At 39.4% G+C, this 17,284-nt stretch overlaps 1 protein-coding gene across 1 annotated transcript; it reads right to left on the bottom strand.

The window, feature by feature from the left end:
* Nucleotides 1-983: 983 nt before the first annotated feature.
* Nucleotides 984-15,927, bottom strand: ASMT (acetylserotonin O-methyltransferase). The gene is made up of 8 exons (XM_054974766.1): nucleotides 15,814-15,927; nucleotides 14,602-14,776; nucleotides 12,886-13,015; nucleotides 9,709-9,777; nucleotides 7,613-7,731; nucleotides 6,366-6,506; nucleotides 4,762-4,884; nucleotides 984-1,195 (listed from the first exon to the last, which is right to left on the bottom strand). Exons 1-8 carry the CDS (start codon nucleotides 15,925-15,927, stop codon nucleotides 984-986), a joined length of 1,083 nt encoding a protein of 360 aa, XP_054830741.1.
* Nucleotides 15,928-17,284: the final 1,357 nt, after the last annotated feature.

Below are 17,284 nucleotides of genomic sequence, written 5' to 3'. Positions count from 1 at the left end.
TCGTGGGCATTTCCTATGCAGGACAGTTCAGTGCCTGAATTTTACTGAAGTTTCACTTCCTTGGAGTGTCATTATTTCAATATTTCGTAATTTCGATATTACAGTAATATAAAATAAAAAAAATAAAAAACAGTTAAAAAGGAAGTTTCACGAGTCCGTTCTGAGGATGGATTCACCCCAAAATGATTTTTCAAACTACCAGATTTGATTCAGAAACAGCATAATCAATAAATCCAATGCTATGAAGTCAAAAACAGTCTTTTGCAGGCTACGGAGCACTTGCAAGTTGAATCAGCCAATAGGAACTCTCGGAACAGCCAGAGAGACAGGAAGGGGGGTGGTTTTTAAAAAAATCGCGTAAATTGCGCATTGGCCCGTTCACGGCCACCATGAAACTCCCGTTGAAAACCTGTGACCACATATTCGGGAGAAATGCGAATGAAATGTGTCTGTTTAATGAGGTAATGTGACCGGCACTCGGGATTGCGTGGGGAATGCGGGGAACATGTGACTTAGAATGAGTAATGTGGATTCGACCCCTGTCTTGCCTCGTCAGCTGTCTGGCCCAGTCTCCCCACCCCCTGATCCTGCCATTTCAGGCTTGTGTGAGGGATTTTTTCCTGCCAAGTAGAAATTGGTCTTTCATTTCTTTCATTTCAACTGAACTGTTTTCCATCATTCTGTGACTGATCTTTTACCCTTGGCATTTACAATGTTTAATAATTGTCTAACACAATACAACTAACTATCCAAGCCTACAAGAAATATCGTTTCCTATAAGCACATGGATTTGTAAGACATGCTTAGGGGGATAATTTAAATAGAAAAGGCCAAATAGGTTTTACTGTAGACTATAACTAAATCATCATCATCTAACATTATATTGCTCTCCTGAATGGTGAGTAGGTAGATTACCTCAGCTAAATCAACTGCTATTATTCTTACTTCATTCGCACATATTCATACTACATCAACAAAGACTATCATTTTCTTCCTAAAATGGCATCATAGAGTTTTCCAGTTTTCTTAATTTCAATCTTCTTGAAACCAGCTGCTGCAAGGAGCATGCTGTATTCTGTTGAGGTCCGTTCTTTTCCTTCAGTCTGAACAAGCATATTGATGGAATAGAGCTGACTTTCAAGGGGCCCACTTTTATCTTCATTCAGAAGTGTTTCAACCAGTAACACTCCACCACCTAGTTGGGACACACAATTCATAAAGCCAGAATTTTAAAATCCAGACCAGTGTTGCAGTTGTTGAAGTGCTAGACAAATTATGGAGAGCCAGGTTCAAATCCCCATATATCTATGAAGTGCAACCCCCAGTCGCAGCTTAGCCTTTTTCACAGAGTTGTTGTGAGGATAAAATAGAGGTGGAAATCACTATGTATGCTACCTTGGGCTCCATGAAAGAAAAGTGTGACAAAAATGTGGTAGAAAAATAGGGATGAGTTATTTATTTAAGAGGCCTAACATTAGATAATTGAACAGCTTAATAAATACAGAACACTATTTACTAACAAATCCATGGGGATATATAGTGAATCAGAACTTTAAAAGGATCTGGATCAGTGATGGGTGGGTGGGGGTTCCCTACCGTTCCGGGTGGGGGTTCCCTACCGTTCCTATAAAAATAATTGCTTGCTCAATTGTTAGCACAATAGAAAAGTCAAGGCTGAATCAGTTGTAGACTTTTAAATATTTTATGTATAATAAATGGGCTACCTGGGTAAGCTCAAGGATTTATGCATGTCCAGAAGAATTTTAAAATATCTGTTCCCTTGAAAACAGACCAACTTCCATGACATGCATTTTCTGTGGCTCTGTGGCACAGCACATATTTCACATGCAAAAGGCCTGAGGTTCAGGATCTCAGGTAGGTGTTGGAAAGAGCCTTTCTATGCTTGAGACAGCGGAAAGCCTCTTTCAGTCAGAACAAACAGTACTGTGCTGGATGGCTATAATGGTCTGCCTGGCTATAATGCAGCTTCATATCCTCCCAGTCTTCAGGTTTTTAAAAATTGGCATGGGAACCATGTGTGTGGCAAACAGGAGCCAAAGTCCCCTTGGGCACTCAGAACTAGTTTCAAGGCACTTTGGATGCTGACCATTTTTAGTTAGTTCCTACGATTCCAGGAAAGCCAGGTAATACTTGAACATTCCAATTACAGGACAGAAGTTTACATGTTAAAACAGTGTCAGAGAGTATACGCTCGACCCGGCCTCCATCATTTTAATAGTAATTTTTAATATGGCTGCTTGTGATATTAAAATATCACCAGGCCTCTGGATTTAAAATGGCTGCTGTATTGCCACCAGAGAGCCTCCAACAGTTGCTGAGTCCCACCTGGGAGAACACAGAATGCATGGAATGCCGCACAAGAATGCAGAGTGATTAAGAGGTGATTGGATTTGCAGTCCCACCAGCCCCATAGGAGTCCAGTGCAACAAAGGTCTCGCAGAGTCATCCCCACTTAACATATTCCTTTCCCTTCTTCTGTGATGAGATCTCCTGTCCTTGATTGAGGAGCTAATCAAATGACATTCATAAATTTATACAGTTGTTCCTGGGAAAGTACAGTCCCCACCTAAAATCCATCAATTTAGCTCTGGTGGAATTCACTAACAAACTATCCCTTTTGTGCAGTGCTAGAACATGTTTTGCATTTGCTTTCACCCCGACAGCCACCAATCAAGGTAATTAAACCTTTTGTCAAACTGAGGAACTGACCATTGGAGCCTTTGTTCGAATGGCTACATGGGCTCTCCCACCACAGGGCACATTTTACCTATAAAGGTACAGCCCTGGCCTCATTCAAATCATGCATGCTTCCTGGCTGCTCCCTTAGGGTCACTTCCCTAAGCCTCTCTCTTTTCGTACATAGTTCCGGATCCACAGGCACTTTTCCCTTGAGGTTTACCCTAAGCTTCTCACTCTCTTGGCTGAGGATGCTGGACCTTTGAAGCAACTCTCTTCTCCCGCTGACTGGACCCCCCTCTTCAGGATAGGTAGATATATTTGCTCCATCTCTTTCTATTCCCAATTTCTGACTAAACTTCCTAGGACTCTGTGTGTATGTGTAATTATTTTTACCCCGTAATTGCGAGTGTATGTGCATGCCATTTTGTTCTTAATAAAAGTTATTGTTGGACTTTAAGAACCAGCCTCGTTTGCTATTTTGGGAAGGGACGTGGTAGAAATTGGTGATAGATCCCTACGGTTACCGGCCCCTTGCATAGCCATTCTCCTTGCTTGCTAATTCCCCCACAAATCATTTTATTGCAAGGAGACCAATTCCGGTAACAAGAAGAATGGTGAAAAAACAAGAAATCTGATTCATAGCGGAAGTCTTCAGCAAAAGATCTGAGCTTGGAGGGCTGTATGGTGGGAAGGGGGTCTCAGATGCTTCACTAATGAGAGACCTTAGATTTCACCACTATGTTGCCTTCACATTATTTGTTGCTCCTATGTACTACCTGTGCTTCATGTTGTCTAATGTCAGTCCTAGAATTGATTATGTTCTGTTTCAGCATTTCTTCAACTCTGTGTTGGATCCTTGCTTTGTAAAATCCTATGGCATTGTTTATGGAAATGTCCTTGATACTGATTATACTAATCTCACACTATGTAATCCTCCCTGAGTCTCAGTGAGAAAGCTGGACAATAAATAACATATATACACACATACATAACACATATCCATACATAAAAATCCTCAACAAAAGGCAAATCAAAACAAACCAGTTTAGGGAGAGTGGGGTTAGTTGATTCTCCCTCCACTCCCTCACACACACCATTCTAAAAGACCAGGGGTTGAATACAATCAGCTTTTCTTCTAGCAAAAAGGGAGGGAAGATTTACTCTGACCACCAAAGATGCTATGCTGGGGTTCATGGGACTGCTGCAATAAGGAGGGGAATTAGATAAGATTATGTGAAAATGCTAGCTGGAGCCAACCCAATGACCCTATAGTCTCTTGCATGATCTCAGCTGCACATAGGACAAGACGCAAAGCCTCCAGTGCTGATAGTTTACAAGAACCCTAGGAAAGTAGCACCACCACATGCATGGTACAGGTGCTCATCACTGCTGTCTTAGTATTTCAGTACTCTGCACAATAAAGGAAAAGTCCATAGGGGCATTCTGTGTGGGCAGAAGGCCAGGATTTGCTTTAGTTGCCAGTGCCACTGAACTGCTAGAAATAAGCTGTATAGTGATAAAAAAGTGATTTTATCAGTGCTTGAGTTGTTTTCTTTAACAAGTATAGTTTTCAATCTTTTAAAACATATATCCTTGCATACTACAAACATACAGATTAGAAATCACTTATATAAATAACTCTCTACATTAACTCTCATCACTACCAAACAGGTTTGGGGTATAGATGAGAAATCTTTACTTTTCCTATCTAGTTATACATTACCTTCAAGGGCAAGGCAGGACCTGACTTTGAGAATTCTGATGCCCTCCTGGAAACCAGTGAATGCTTGAAAGGATCATGGGAAAACAGGAACATATTGGAATTCAGAAAAATAGCAGCCACTTTATCTACCTGTTGCTTGTCTCCTCTAATTATCTTGCTTCTTCTTCAGTGGTTTATCCCTGCTGTAATTCATCTCAAGCCCTTGAAATGATTGATCAGTGAAGCAGAGATAAGGAAGGAGAACCCCTCCCCACCAAGCTCCTACCTCCTTATGTCTTTCCCTACTTTTCAATAAGATGAATTAGTCAAATTTTTACCCATCACATAGAAACACCTACCTGTTTTGCAAGCCTTCTGCACTTTTGTGAGAAGCTGAACACATTTCTCATCTGCCCAGTCATGGAGGATCCTTGCTAAAATATACAGGTCAGCCTCAGGAATTGGGTCTTTAAAGAAATCCCCTGTTCCAAAAAAAGGAAGAGGACTTTTGATTAAGGAAGGGGAACAAGAAATTACAAACTAGCAAAGAACAAAAGAGATTCACTGGTTTCTGCTTTCATGCTTATACAACCATTGACACGGTTGGTTTTTTTCCCTGACTGCTGGAGGTTGAAGAGAAGCATGACCTAAGCCTCAATTATTTCATTTGGGGTCTTCCACATGGGTCATCTGCCTCAAGTTCAATGCTTTGTGGAAATGAACTTTTTTCCTATTTCCTTTCACCATGGTGTTGTATTCATGCACCTCCAGGGGTTTCCTTGGCTTTTCTCCAATCTTTTTCAAACCTGCTCAGCTCTGAAAGCTGGAAAAGATTGCTATATGCCTGGATGGCTGCTGTGAAGGTGGGTAAACTGAGACTTCCCAACCTAAATGGCAGCCATCCCCCCCCTCCCACATGCATCATTGGGGGAGGGCTTTCATTAAAAAAATCATCACTAGAATATCATTATATCAATATACCATTGTAACAGTAGGTGTAGCATGTTCTCTGAGTTCCCAGCTTTTATGATTTTCTAGCCCCTTTCTTGTGGAGAAATAAAGATAAAGACTTCTTCACAATGGGAAAGGCTAGAGACTTACATTTTTAAGACCTCAGAATTCAGAGAAACCTCCTACACCTATCATTACAATGGTGTATTGATATAACAATATTCTTGTGCTGATTTTTAAATAGAAAAAACACACAAAAGCCCTCATGGCCCAGGGGAAATGGGTGGCCATTTCTGGGGGATTTGGGACAATTACAGGGGAACATGCCATGTGGAGGCCCCATTGCTGCTGTGCCTGTGTTTTATCTGCAGTTGCACCAGCCATGGGGAAACCGCAAGATCCTGTCCTTATGTGGAAGACACCTTTGTCAGGCACTAGAATGTGTGAAAGAAACAACTGCTTTTCACAAAAAGACACTGTATCCTTTCAGTTTTGGGGTCTACATGGGCAAACTTCCTTCTGATTAATTTTTAGCAGAAAGATTCAAACGTCATGCATTTCTTCGTGTCCCCCCCCCCACCTCCTTTTGATGCAGGCCACAGTCTATATTCAGGCGATAATGATGAACATGACATAGCATCTGCAGTTGCTGTCAGAAGTGAATGTATCTTTTCTACTGTCCTGACTTTAACAAATATTTAAGTCTTCAAAGATGTGTATTAAATATTTCCAATTGACTGAGGAAAAAATTCTGAGTGAGAAATTACAGGGCATAATATGAAACTACTTTCTACAAAAGAGGAAAGAAAAGCACAGGGGGAGCAAAGCTCTCTTATATCCCTCTTCTATCCCAACTACAGGCCTGTCCCTGAAACAAAGTGTCTGTGAGTATGACTAGAGGAAACCAAGAAAGCAATGCATTCCTAAGCATGTCTACTGAAATGTAACACCCATTTTATTCACAGGCGCTTACTCCCAGGAAAATGTTTTTAAGATTGTTCCCCAAGTTTACCTTCATGAAAATTGATCCGGCTGTCCTCTGAAGACACAAAATGCTTCTTTGCTGTTTGTACTACTTTGGGTAGGTCAAAAATAGTGACTGTACAATTTGGATACAATGAAACACACTCCTGAGCCAAGGCACCAGCCCCACCTTTTCAGACAAAAGTAAAAATTAAATCCAGACATTCAAAAACCATGCAGCAGGGCATTATGTTCATTGTAAAGCTCCTTCGGGATCTGGATAAACCAACTAATATCAGCAGAGAATGCATGAAGAATTTGTACTTTTCTTTTTATGTTACTGATATAATTTCTAGAGGGGAATGAACGAACAAATGAACACACACACACACCCCATTACATTTCTTTGAATAGTTCACCAGAAAATTAGGAAAACGTACTCTTGCATGGATCCATGGACACTCTGAATGTCCCAGTCTTCCAAGGTGGTGCCAAATGCGCCCTTTACTCATTACAGCAGGAATACCCAATCTTGTTGAAACTTTGGGTACTTTTTAGGTTTTAAGAATGTGTATGAAGTGTGTACAGCAAACCACAACATGAATGCCATGACAGTTGGGGACGGTCACAAAACACTGGGAGGTTCCAACCCCAGAATCCTCCTGTGATAGAAATAGCACTCCTTCAAATCTCCATTTGAAGAAAAGATCTTCAAATGAAGATATAAGATGATTACCTCTGAGGTCTTCTGAGGCTCCAATGAGGAAGGGAAAAGCCATAATAAGCTTTTTGCTTTGGGGAAGAGTTCATTTGGGAAGAGAGAAATAGGCACCAGAAACTAATCAGGTGCTCATGATTAAATGGGGATCACAGCTATAGAGTGAGTGGTCAGGGATCATTAAAATATGTTTCTACTTCATGAGAGTATCACATCCCGAAGTTTTCGTAGGTGAGATACTAAATGACTTGCCTAAAGGTTACAATCAATAGGTACACTTCTAGAACACAACCCAGCCCCAAACTCTGCTCTTTTTATTGTGTTTATAATTTAACTACCTTTATTCAGTATGTTACATTAATCATAAAATTGATAAAATTTTGTCTAAAGATATAGCACATTTTTGCAGTTTCATTCTATGATTCATGATGAAGGCTGGGAAAATCCTTAAAGAGCATTCTTAACAGGGGCATGGGGGGAAGCTTGCATCTTAGAACCCAGTTGTGTAAAGTTGAATACATGGCAAATCTCTTCGTATCTAAGGAATAAAGATAACTGAAAATTCTGAAGGAACTTACCTCCAAGATCATAAATCATAGTGAATGGTGCAAGGTCAAATGCAGCTATCACATCTTTGCCACAAATACTCCAAATTGCATTCAAGCCAGACATGAATTTTATCATTTCTTCCTCTGATCTATACATTTCAAGTTATATTTGCAGTAAGTTTATAGCATACACTTACAAGTTCTAACATTAGGTAAAGACTCACACAGTTAATCCTAGTCCTAAATGCTGGGTGACTAGATATTTTTATGGTTTGTTTATACGCATTTGCTGTAGGTCTACCAGCTACCGAGTAGTGCATGCTGTTCTCCTAGAATTACAACTGATCTCTCAAGTAGAGAGACCAGCTCTGGAGGAAATGGCAGCTTCCAAGGATAGACTTTATAGCATCCCCTCTCCACTGAACTCTCTCCAAATGACACTCTCGCCAGGCACCACCCCCTAATCTTTCAAGAATTTTCCAAGCTGGAGTTGGCAACCCTAATTTGACATGTACTATTTATTTGTTGAATGGAGGTATCTGCAGTGTTAGATCTCATTTTCTCCTTGTGACAGATTTGAATCTGGCTTGTATAGGTCCTTCCATTGCCTGAGGGGACTGTAGTCACTTCCACCTTCATCTCCAGTTTCTTGAATCTTTTCTGAGTTGGCCTTGGTCTCTCCCTCCCCTCATTGCTGGTTGCAATGATGTTATAATGTTATATCATTATGCTTGTTTTTTAAAGAAAAATCCCAACTACACGACAGCCATGCTCTCAACAGAAATTTTTGTTCAGGATTTATGACCCCTCCCTCCCCTCGTGGTCCAAATAGGATACCCAGAGGTGAGGGGCAGAGGCTGACACCAGGGGGGGCGGGAAACCAATACAATGCAATAACAATGACATTATGACATCATTGTTTTTTTCACAAAAAAGGGTGTGTCATAACAATATAGAAGCTAAAATGACAAGATTAAGGCTATCATACTTGGTCACATCATGAGAAGACAAGATTCTCTGGAAAAGTCAATAATGCTAGGAAAAGTGGAAGGCAGCAGGAAAAGAGGAAGACTTAAAACAAGATGGCTTGACTCAATAAAAGAAGCTACGTCCTCCAGTTTGCAGGATCTGAGCCAGTCTGTTAATGATAGGACATTTTGGAGGTCTTTCCTTCATAGGGTCACCATAGGTCGGAGGCGACTTGATGAAACATAATGTAATGACAGGCTTAATTTATGTTGTGATACATGGATCTCTTTTAGGTTTTCGAAGGTTCTCTATGCTTTGTGAGTAAAAATTTCTGTGTTTGGGATTACTCTGCACCAACAGTGCACAAAAGCCACATTGGGTTTCCTTTCACTTTTGTTTCTCTCTCCCCCCCCCCACTGCTAACTCCTTAGTGCTGGGTGCCTTTGGTCATCATAATGTCGTAAAGTAATAACAAGATTGGGCATACACGAAATTTTTTTAAAAGGAGGGGTGGTGAATGTGACAGCGCTGATGGTGCTGACAGTGATGCCAAGGATGATGGCTGCACCTCACCACATAACTCTCTTTATTTCATGGTGGAGCGGACGCAGAGAAGACAGCACCACACCAGGATTAAAAGTGGCATGCGGAAAGACAAAACCAATCTCATCCTTGAGGAGAGAACACACAAGAAGAGAGGACCACCCATGCGGAAAAGGCCTATCACCCTATCACAACCTCACTAAGTGTCAGCTCTGTCATAGGTAAGAGAATGCCCTCTAAACTGTTAGAGGAATGCCAATCTCAAAGCAGAAAAGTATCATGTTGAAAAAAACTAAATCCAGTTTTTCAGAAAGAAGGGAGGAAAGAAGGAAGGTGGCAAGGCCCAAAACAAATATAAGCTTCAGCTTATGCTATTTGTGCAATGTTGTTTTCCTATGTCATGTTTTGCTATTGGTTTCTTAATTTTAAAATTCTTTTAAAGGTTAACACTTGTATAGGAGACAGAACACAGACTTAAGCCCTGCAAAGCATTTTTGAGGGCTTCAGAGAGGTTCTATGGAAAGTTGAATGTGGGAAAGATCCACCAACATAAACACTTTCCTATTGCACAACTATAGAATCCAACCTACCATCTTGTTACACAGCAGCCTTACCTGTAAAGTGCTTCAAAGATATCATGTGATGAAACACCAAATGCTCTCTCAGATTGGTTTTTTCCTTCCCTTAAATTAAACACAAAGGTATTTTGACAAGTTATCTGGCAGCCTAACCTCTCTTTTTTTTAAAGTTAATTTTATTACATTTTTACATTAATAATATTACATTACTACATTTTCCTAAAATTAATCCCACCATTACATTCTTAAATAATGATATAAATAGTCTTGTCGAAGGCTTTCACGGCCGGAGAACAATGGTTGTTGTGGGTTTTCCGGGCTGTATTGCCGTGGTCTTGGCATTGTGCCAAGACCACGGCAATACAGCCCGGAAAACCCACAACAACCAATGATATAAATAACTAAAGAAAAATGTGTATAACAAAATTTCATTTAAATAGCACAAACTGTATTAATCTTTTTAGACCTTTTGCTTCCTTTTACGTTCTCTAATAGTACAGTTATAAATATCATAATTTAACTTCAATTCAGTAAATATGAATTATAAAAAGGTTTCCAACATTCATCAAAACATGAGTTTCTGCATTCTCTCATCTCTCAGCATCTCTCTGCTAACTTAGACAATTTGCCATGACTTATTAATTGCTTTAAAATTTAAATACTTTTTTATTTTCCATGTTCTTGTTAGAATAATTTTCACTGCAGTGAATATCAGAATTGGTCTCTGTGTTAGCGAAACACCATTTGGGAAGAGCCCTAACAACAGAACTTCTGGATATTTTGAAAGCTCAGTTTTTGTTAGTGATACGTTTTATCACTATGCCTTTCCCAAATTCTCCTAAATTACATTATAATATCAGCCTAACTTTTCAAACGCTGATATTTATATTTCCAACTTTGGATCCTTTGAAAGCTCAGTTTTAGTTATGTTTTATCTTTCTTACTGCATCTCCCCAAAATTCTCCTATTATATTATGATACCAGGACTGACAGTGCTCCCGAAGAGGCACCACAGGTGTAATGCAGGTAAAGCCTTTTCTGGATCTGCTGCAAGATTTTTGTGGTAACTTCTGTATATATGTGAAATGAAGTGATTTTCATTATTGAACTGATAGTACTTTTAAATGCTCTGACCCGGAGAGCCGAGGCAAGCCCGATCTCATCAGATCTTGGAAGCTAGGCAGGATCAGCTTAGTAATTGGATGGAAGACCTCCAATGAAGACCAGGGTTGCAGAGGCAGGCAATGGCAAACCACCTCTGTTAGTTTCATGCCACTAAAAACCCACTAGGGGTCACCATAAGTCAGCTATGACTTGACAGCTCTCTCCACTTCCACGAGTGCTTTTAAATATAAAGGAAGTGGCTTTCAAATATAAATACATATAAATACATATGTATTCTTTATAATTTTAGCAGTAAATATGTCAATCCAATCAATTTAAAAGGGAACAGTGGGATTGCTCTTGCTGTTTAAGTCTCTCTTCTATCCATAGTTCCATACCCATCAAACAGCTATTATACAGATTGCCTTCTAAATCTCTGATTTGCTGTATTAATGACCAATAGCAAGATTCACACACACACACACATCCTCCACTCTTACTGTAGGAAAAATATGTGCCCTCTGATGAAAATGCCTCTGATATATACCTAGGTTACTGATCGACATTTATATGATGCGATAGCATTGTTTGTGCATAGCCAAAGGTCATTTCAAACAGAGAATATGAAATCTAAATCATAAATAACATCACTAAATAAAATAATTGAATTTAAAATAATCATGCTAAAAACATTTCACCCTTCAGATACATGGTCATATTTTCTTGGCTGCCCTTCAGATACATGGTCATATTTTCTTGGCTGCCAAAGCAGACAGTCACACTTTGTAAATCAGGATCCAAGAGAAGGAAAATCAACTTCTTTACATCTAAGAAGAGTTTAGGCCCTCATGGATGCTGCAAGAAATTTAGGCTGTATATAATGAGAACAGGATAAAATGGGGTAAATCCTCTGGAACCGGAGCTCCACATACAGAGAAGCACAATGCAAATGGTTTCTTGGGAGTAGCAACTGTCAAGCAAAGATGTTGGCATAGTCTGAAACTAGATAGATATAAAGGCTATCCTGAGATTATGAAGGTTGATGCTGTACAAAAAGGAGGTTCTGATGTGGTTCTTTTTAATCGATTTAAACCAGGGGGAAATTTGGAGCTGGAGATAGATTGTTGAATAATTACCACGCTTGTGCTATTCCTAGCATGAAGGTTGTTCTAGACTTTGAGGGGATACCAACCAATCTATTTTCTTTGTTTTAAAGAAGATCCTCAAAATCAAACAGGGGGAAATGTTACATGTGTATACATCTCTATAGGTATATAGACTTGGGAAGTGTTCTTGCACAACAACAATGGTATTATACTTAAGGTGCCTGAAAAGGATCTGGGAGACCCACATTTCAATCCATTTTCTGTCATGGAAGGTCATTGGATACCCTTGAGCCAGTCACTCACACTCAACATAACTGACCTCACAGGGTGGTTTTTGAGAATAAAATAGTGGGAGGGGAGAGAATGATGTTGCAAGCCACTTTGGGTCCCCGAGTGTGGTATAACTAACTAATAAAATACATACATTCTAATTAGGCTTCTTCTAAAGAACTTCCAAGAAGCATTATGCCTGGTTGTCTTTTCACCCTTGTTGATACTTATCTACGCAGTAAATAAAGCAATCACACTGCAAAAGGGAACAGAACAGTATTGTTTTTCACATTAGCTGAACACTTTAGCCTGATTTTCTTTCTTCCATCCCAAGAAACAGAACCAATGGATGTCATCCAGCATCCCTCCTGAGATCCTGCTCTGCAAATAGCGTTGTTATGACTACACGGCTCCTTCGGGACCACCAAACAGGCATAACATAATAAAGTGGTTCTCTTATGCCTCCAATTAGTTTGTCCTTTGAAATACTGGAAAATGACAACTCAGGATGTGTAACATTAAACAGGCAGAAGCATTAGGATACCAATACCATTGTGATCATACACAACGCATAAGCATATCATAATTAACAGTCAACATCTTCATTTTTCCTAATTTCCTTCACACAACGCAGCTCATTAGAAATGGAGTGAAGCATTTTATTACAAGAAGCACTGAAGCTTCATGATTTTTCTGTGGGTGACACTAACACCCTTCTTTCCCTCCTCCTTACCTCACAGCATCTGTTAAATAGTGCCAGCACAGATAGATGGTTTTGGAGTAGTACATCAAATTATGATACTGAGACTTTGGACTTGATTTTGTGAGATAGAGACTGGATATTTTTGTGTTTCCATAAAATGCTAAAAAAAGAAACAAGTAGGATCAATATACTATAGTAATAAGGTCTGTTAGTTACTGTTATCTTAACAGCACGAAGAATGAATGTCTGTGACTCCTTTGTCCATTTTTTATGCTTTCTGGTTGTGAGGGAAAGGAAATCCATATTGAAACTATTTGAAAATGGGGGTTATACTTCAACCCATGAAGAACCCACTCTGCCTGATGAAACCATGACTAAAGAACAAGGAGTGTGAAGAAAGCACACCCTTCACAAAGAGTATTGCATGATGAAAGGAAGATGTATTGTACTCACTTGAATATACGTCTATACATCATTTTTATATATTGTAAATTCTAAGATAGATTATTGTAGAATATTTAAGAAGCCTTCTGAAAAGATAAAATCTTCCATTGTACATGTTACACAGAGTATGATGGAAAATTTGTTACCTAAAACCATGACTAAGATCATAGCTTATTTTTTGAAGTTGCAAATGCTCAAAATAAATTTAATATAATATCTGTTATAAATTGGTCTTGCTCACTTTTCAGACAAGGAATGACTTAAAAACACGTGTGTAAATGTACAATATATGGAATTTCCAACCAAAGCCACTGTGAATTGCTCAAGTTCCTTGAGAGAAATTCCCTCCCACCTCGCTTCACACAGTCATGTTCTTAAAGGCTCTCATGGTCATTTTCTCCTAAGGGTTTTTTCATTATCCTTGCCTACCCCAGCATCCTTTGGGCATCCATATGGTTGTCATTGTGTGCATGTATGTGCATGCACACACTCACCACACAGTGACCTTACCTTGGGGAGATTGGCTGGAACCAACTTTCTGAAAATTCTGAATCTTAAAAGTCCTTTGTACAAACTTTGGAGTGGCAATGTTCCAGAATTAGAATCAGCTAATTCCCTGAATAACTCATTTGAGCAGAACATTTTGCCCATTTATCCAGACATGGGATTTGCTTACAGGTGTCAGTCTGTACTTGAAAATCTAATCAGGCCTAGATCTTCATGACAGGCTGAAATATTCTCATCTTTAAAAACGGTCAGAACAACATAGTCAAATAGTACTAAAAAGCCTAAAAGAGTGTCTTCCTTGGTGATCCCAGAGGGACATATATCATGTTCCATACAGACAGTGAGGCATCTACCCCACTCCACAATTTAGCTCCCTTTGCATTCAAACTATTTTTTAAAGTTAGCATAAAGAAATTCTGCTTGGAAAAAAAATAGAACACTAAATGCATGCACACACAAACACCTTGAATGCACTGAAAGGGCCTTTTTGTACCCAGGATGGAAATGGATGCACTTTTTTTGAGAACTAGAAGTGGGTTGGAAGAGGCATCATTTCCCACTGTATACATACACATTTAAACTTGTAAACATGTTGTACAGGTATGAGAAACAATATAGACACCTGTAAAACTTGTTTAACAAATGACAGCAGGATGAGTGCATGCACCAAGGGCAGCAAACCACCTTCAATGTTCTGGAAGAAAAAAAACTAGCAGACATCTCCAACTGCAGTCTATGTGCAGCAACCAAGACAGAATGTGGTTGGTCGTGTTGATTTCATCCAGATATTGTTACCTCCTTCCTTTTTGACCTCTACTGCCAGGATCTTCAAACCCACACATGCATCAAGCAGTCTCTCCATCCCTTGGAGACTTGTACCCAGCTCTTCAGCAATAGTCCTTAAGGACAAAGTCTCTTCTGACTTGCTCAACAGGTCAAAAACTCCCAACTCACAGGCTGCAAATATAACCTAAAAACCAAGAAATAAATAAAAGGTACACTTGGGGGAACAGGCAGCATTTAAGTAAGAAAGGGCAGGAAGGGAAAGATTACTAAGGTTAACTTTGTCTCTGGCTAAATCCACACTTACTGGCATAGCGTGAAATAGTCAGAATGATAGCGCCTTCCTGGCGTGATTTCTGTGACGCGATGACATCAGAAAGCCAGTTTGGTGTAGTGGTTAAGAGCGCGGGACTCTAATCTGGAGAGCCGGGTTTGATTCCCCACTTCTCCACTTGAAGCCAGCTGGGTGACTTTGAGCTAGTCACAGTTCTCTGGAGCTCTTTCAGCCCCATCCACCTCACAGGGTGTTTGTTGTGGGGATAATAATAACATACTTTGTAAACCGCTCTGATGGGCATTAAGTTGTCCTGAAGGGCAGTATATAAATCAAATGTTGTTGTTGTTATAAATCACGCCAGGAAGCCGTATCATTCCGATTGTTTTGCGCTATGCCGGTAAGTGTGGATTCAGCCTCACTGAGACATTTTGAACAATTTCTCTAGCAGGTTTTATGATTTTCCTGTCACTTTATGGCTTACAAACTCTATTCCAAGCATTGTGAAGATGAGAGCTACTGATTTTTAAAAAAAGTTCTTATACACCCACATGCTCCTTATTTTGTACCACTGAACAGTTCTTTAGAATGTAAAAATTGAAACAAAAATATATATTGCCACCTGCTTTCTTTCCACACTGTATGCCAGTGTAAGGAAACACATTAATGAAGACCAGATTTCTTTCCTGGAGAGCAGAAGCTGGTAAATGCCAACCAGCTGTATGTTCTCTGTAAAAAAAAGAAATATAGACAGTGGGAAAACTACTGCTTTTAATAGTTTCTTTGGTTGACGCTGATTTAAAAAAAATCAGGAAATTTAAAGCATGTTTTCTTTCCAATTTAAGCATTAAAGGACTTCAGATAAATGATGTTATCAAGAAAGATGAACACAATTGCAAACACAACAAATTATAACATTTGCCAACATTTTAATCATCTGTAAGACTTACCTTTGATATTAAAAATCCATTTTGGTATTGAATTAAGGTATGAGGATATTCGAGGTCTTCTGCCAAGCTCATGTTTCTACTCTGCTCTGATAGAAAGCCTCTTTCTTTCTTCATTTAAATAAGCCTCTTCCCTGTTGACACAGATCATTTGGCAGCCTAGTTAACCATATTAATGCCACTCAGATGGGATGCTCTGACCTCTATGGGTGTCATTTTCATTTGCTCCAGTTAAATCGAGCCCTTGGAACAGCTGTAGGCCTCACGTTAGAAGAACAGTTTTTAAATTATATTGCTTTGGGGATTACTGAAAGCTTACAGTTTGCAAGATCAGTCAACTACGTAACAGGAGCTCTTCATATTCCGACATCTTTTATTTCTAACATTTTATCAAGCTCTTGGGATGGATTACAGCAATTCTCCCACATACATACAGGAACTGCTTTCTTATAGCACCAATGTGCAAGGCAGTTGCAGCATTTATCAAGGTTTTTTTACAAAGCACAGGATACCCCATGAGACTTATCACAGATAACCAAGTCACTTGGTTCATCATGTTATCATGGCTATCGTTAAAATATGAAGTGAGCTGTGTTGCATTGAGCTAAAGGGATAAGGCAGTGGGTGAATGGAGAGACCTATTTCCCCCTTTTTCTCCATGCATGGAGATTTCTGGTTGGCTCAGATTGATCCTGCCAAATAGACTCTTGCGCCAACCACATGGTAGCAGAGATTATTAGTATGGCAATAAGAAGTATTTATCATTTCAAAAAAGTTAGTAATTCCCACTTCTCAAATAAGAAGAAAATAAAGATGACAGTGATTTTTAAATATTAATCTATACTGCTATCTTGTTGATTAAAACCAAATGCAATACATCTCTTTCTACCACAATCAATGAACAGCTGTCTCTCTTGAGGATATTCAAGATAATCAGCTAAAAAGATTTACTAAAGTAGAGAGCCTTGTGTAGAGAAAAGGATTGTTGGTCCTAGTAACTAAAATGATGGAATATATTGTGCACTGTTTGCAGTTTCCATGGACAGTGATTGATGATTACTGTCTAAGCTTTTATTAGAATATAAAGAGGGTAAATTAGGATTGCTTTGTTTTCACTCCCCAAGAATACTTTAAGGTACTTGAACCTAATATCCCAAAGTGCTTGTTGTGAAAGCTGTTACTCTACAAGCTTCTTTAAACATGAGAAGAGCATAATCCTGTCATGCAAAATATTTGAAGTCATCAGTTAACATCAGGCTTGGTAATAAGAAAGCCTGAAAATGACATTTTAGCTACAGTTTCTGCAAGCTCCCTTCTAATTCAGCTAGGTAAAATGGCCCACTGTCCTGTGCACTAGGGTGCGCTAGGGCTTCTTGATGGCCATCTGCCATCCTGCTCATCTGACACTGCCCCCCCCCGGGCTTCTCCCAGGCATCATGTGTGGAAGACCTGGGTTATGTCACCCACTGCCCAG

The sequence above is a fragment of the Eublepharis macularius genome, chromosome 3, assembly GCF_028583425.1.
Source record: "Eublepharis macularius isolate TG4126 chromosome 3, MPM_Emac_v1.0, whole genome shotgun sequence".
NCBI classification, from domain to species: domain Eukaryota; kingdom Metazoa; phylum Chordata; class Lepidosauria; order Squamata; family Eublepharidae; genus Eublepharis; species Eublepharis macularius.
This window is presented reverse-complemented; position numbering and strand designations above follow the sequence as displayed.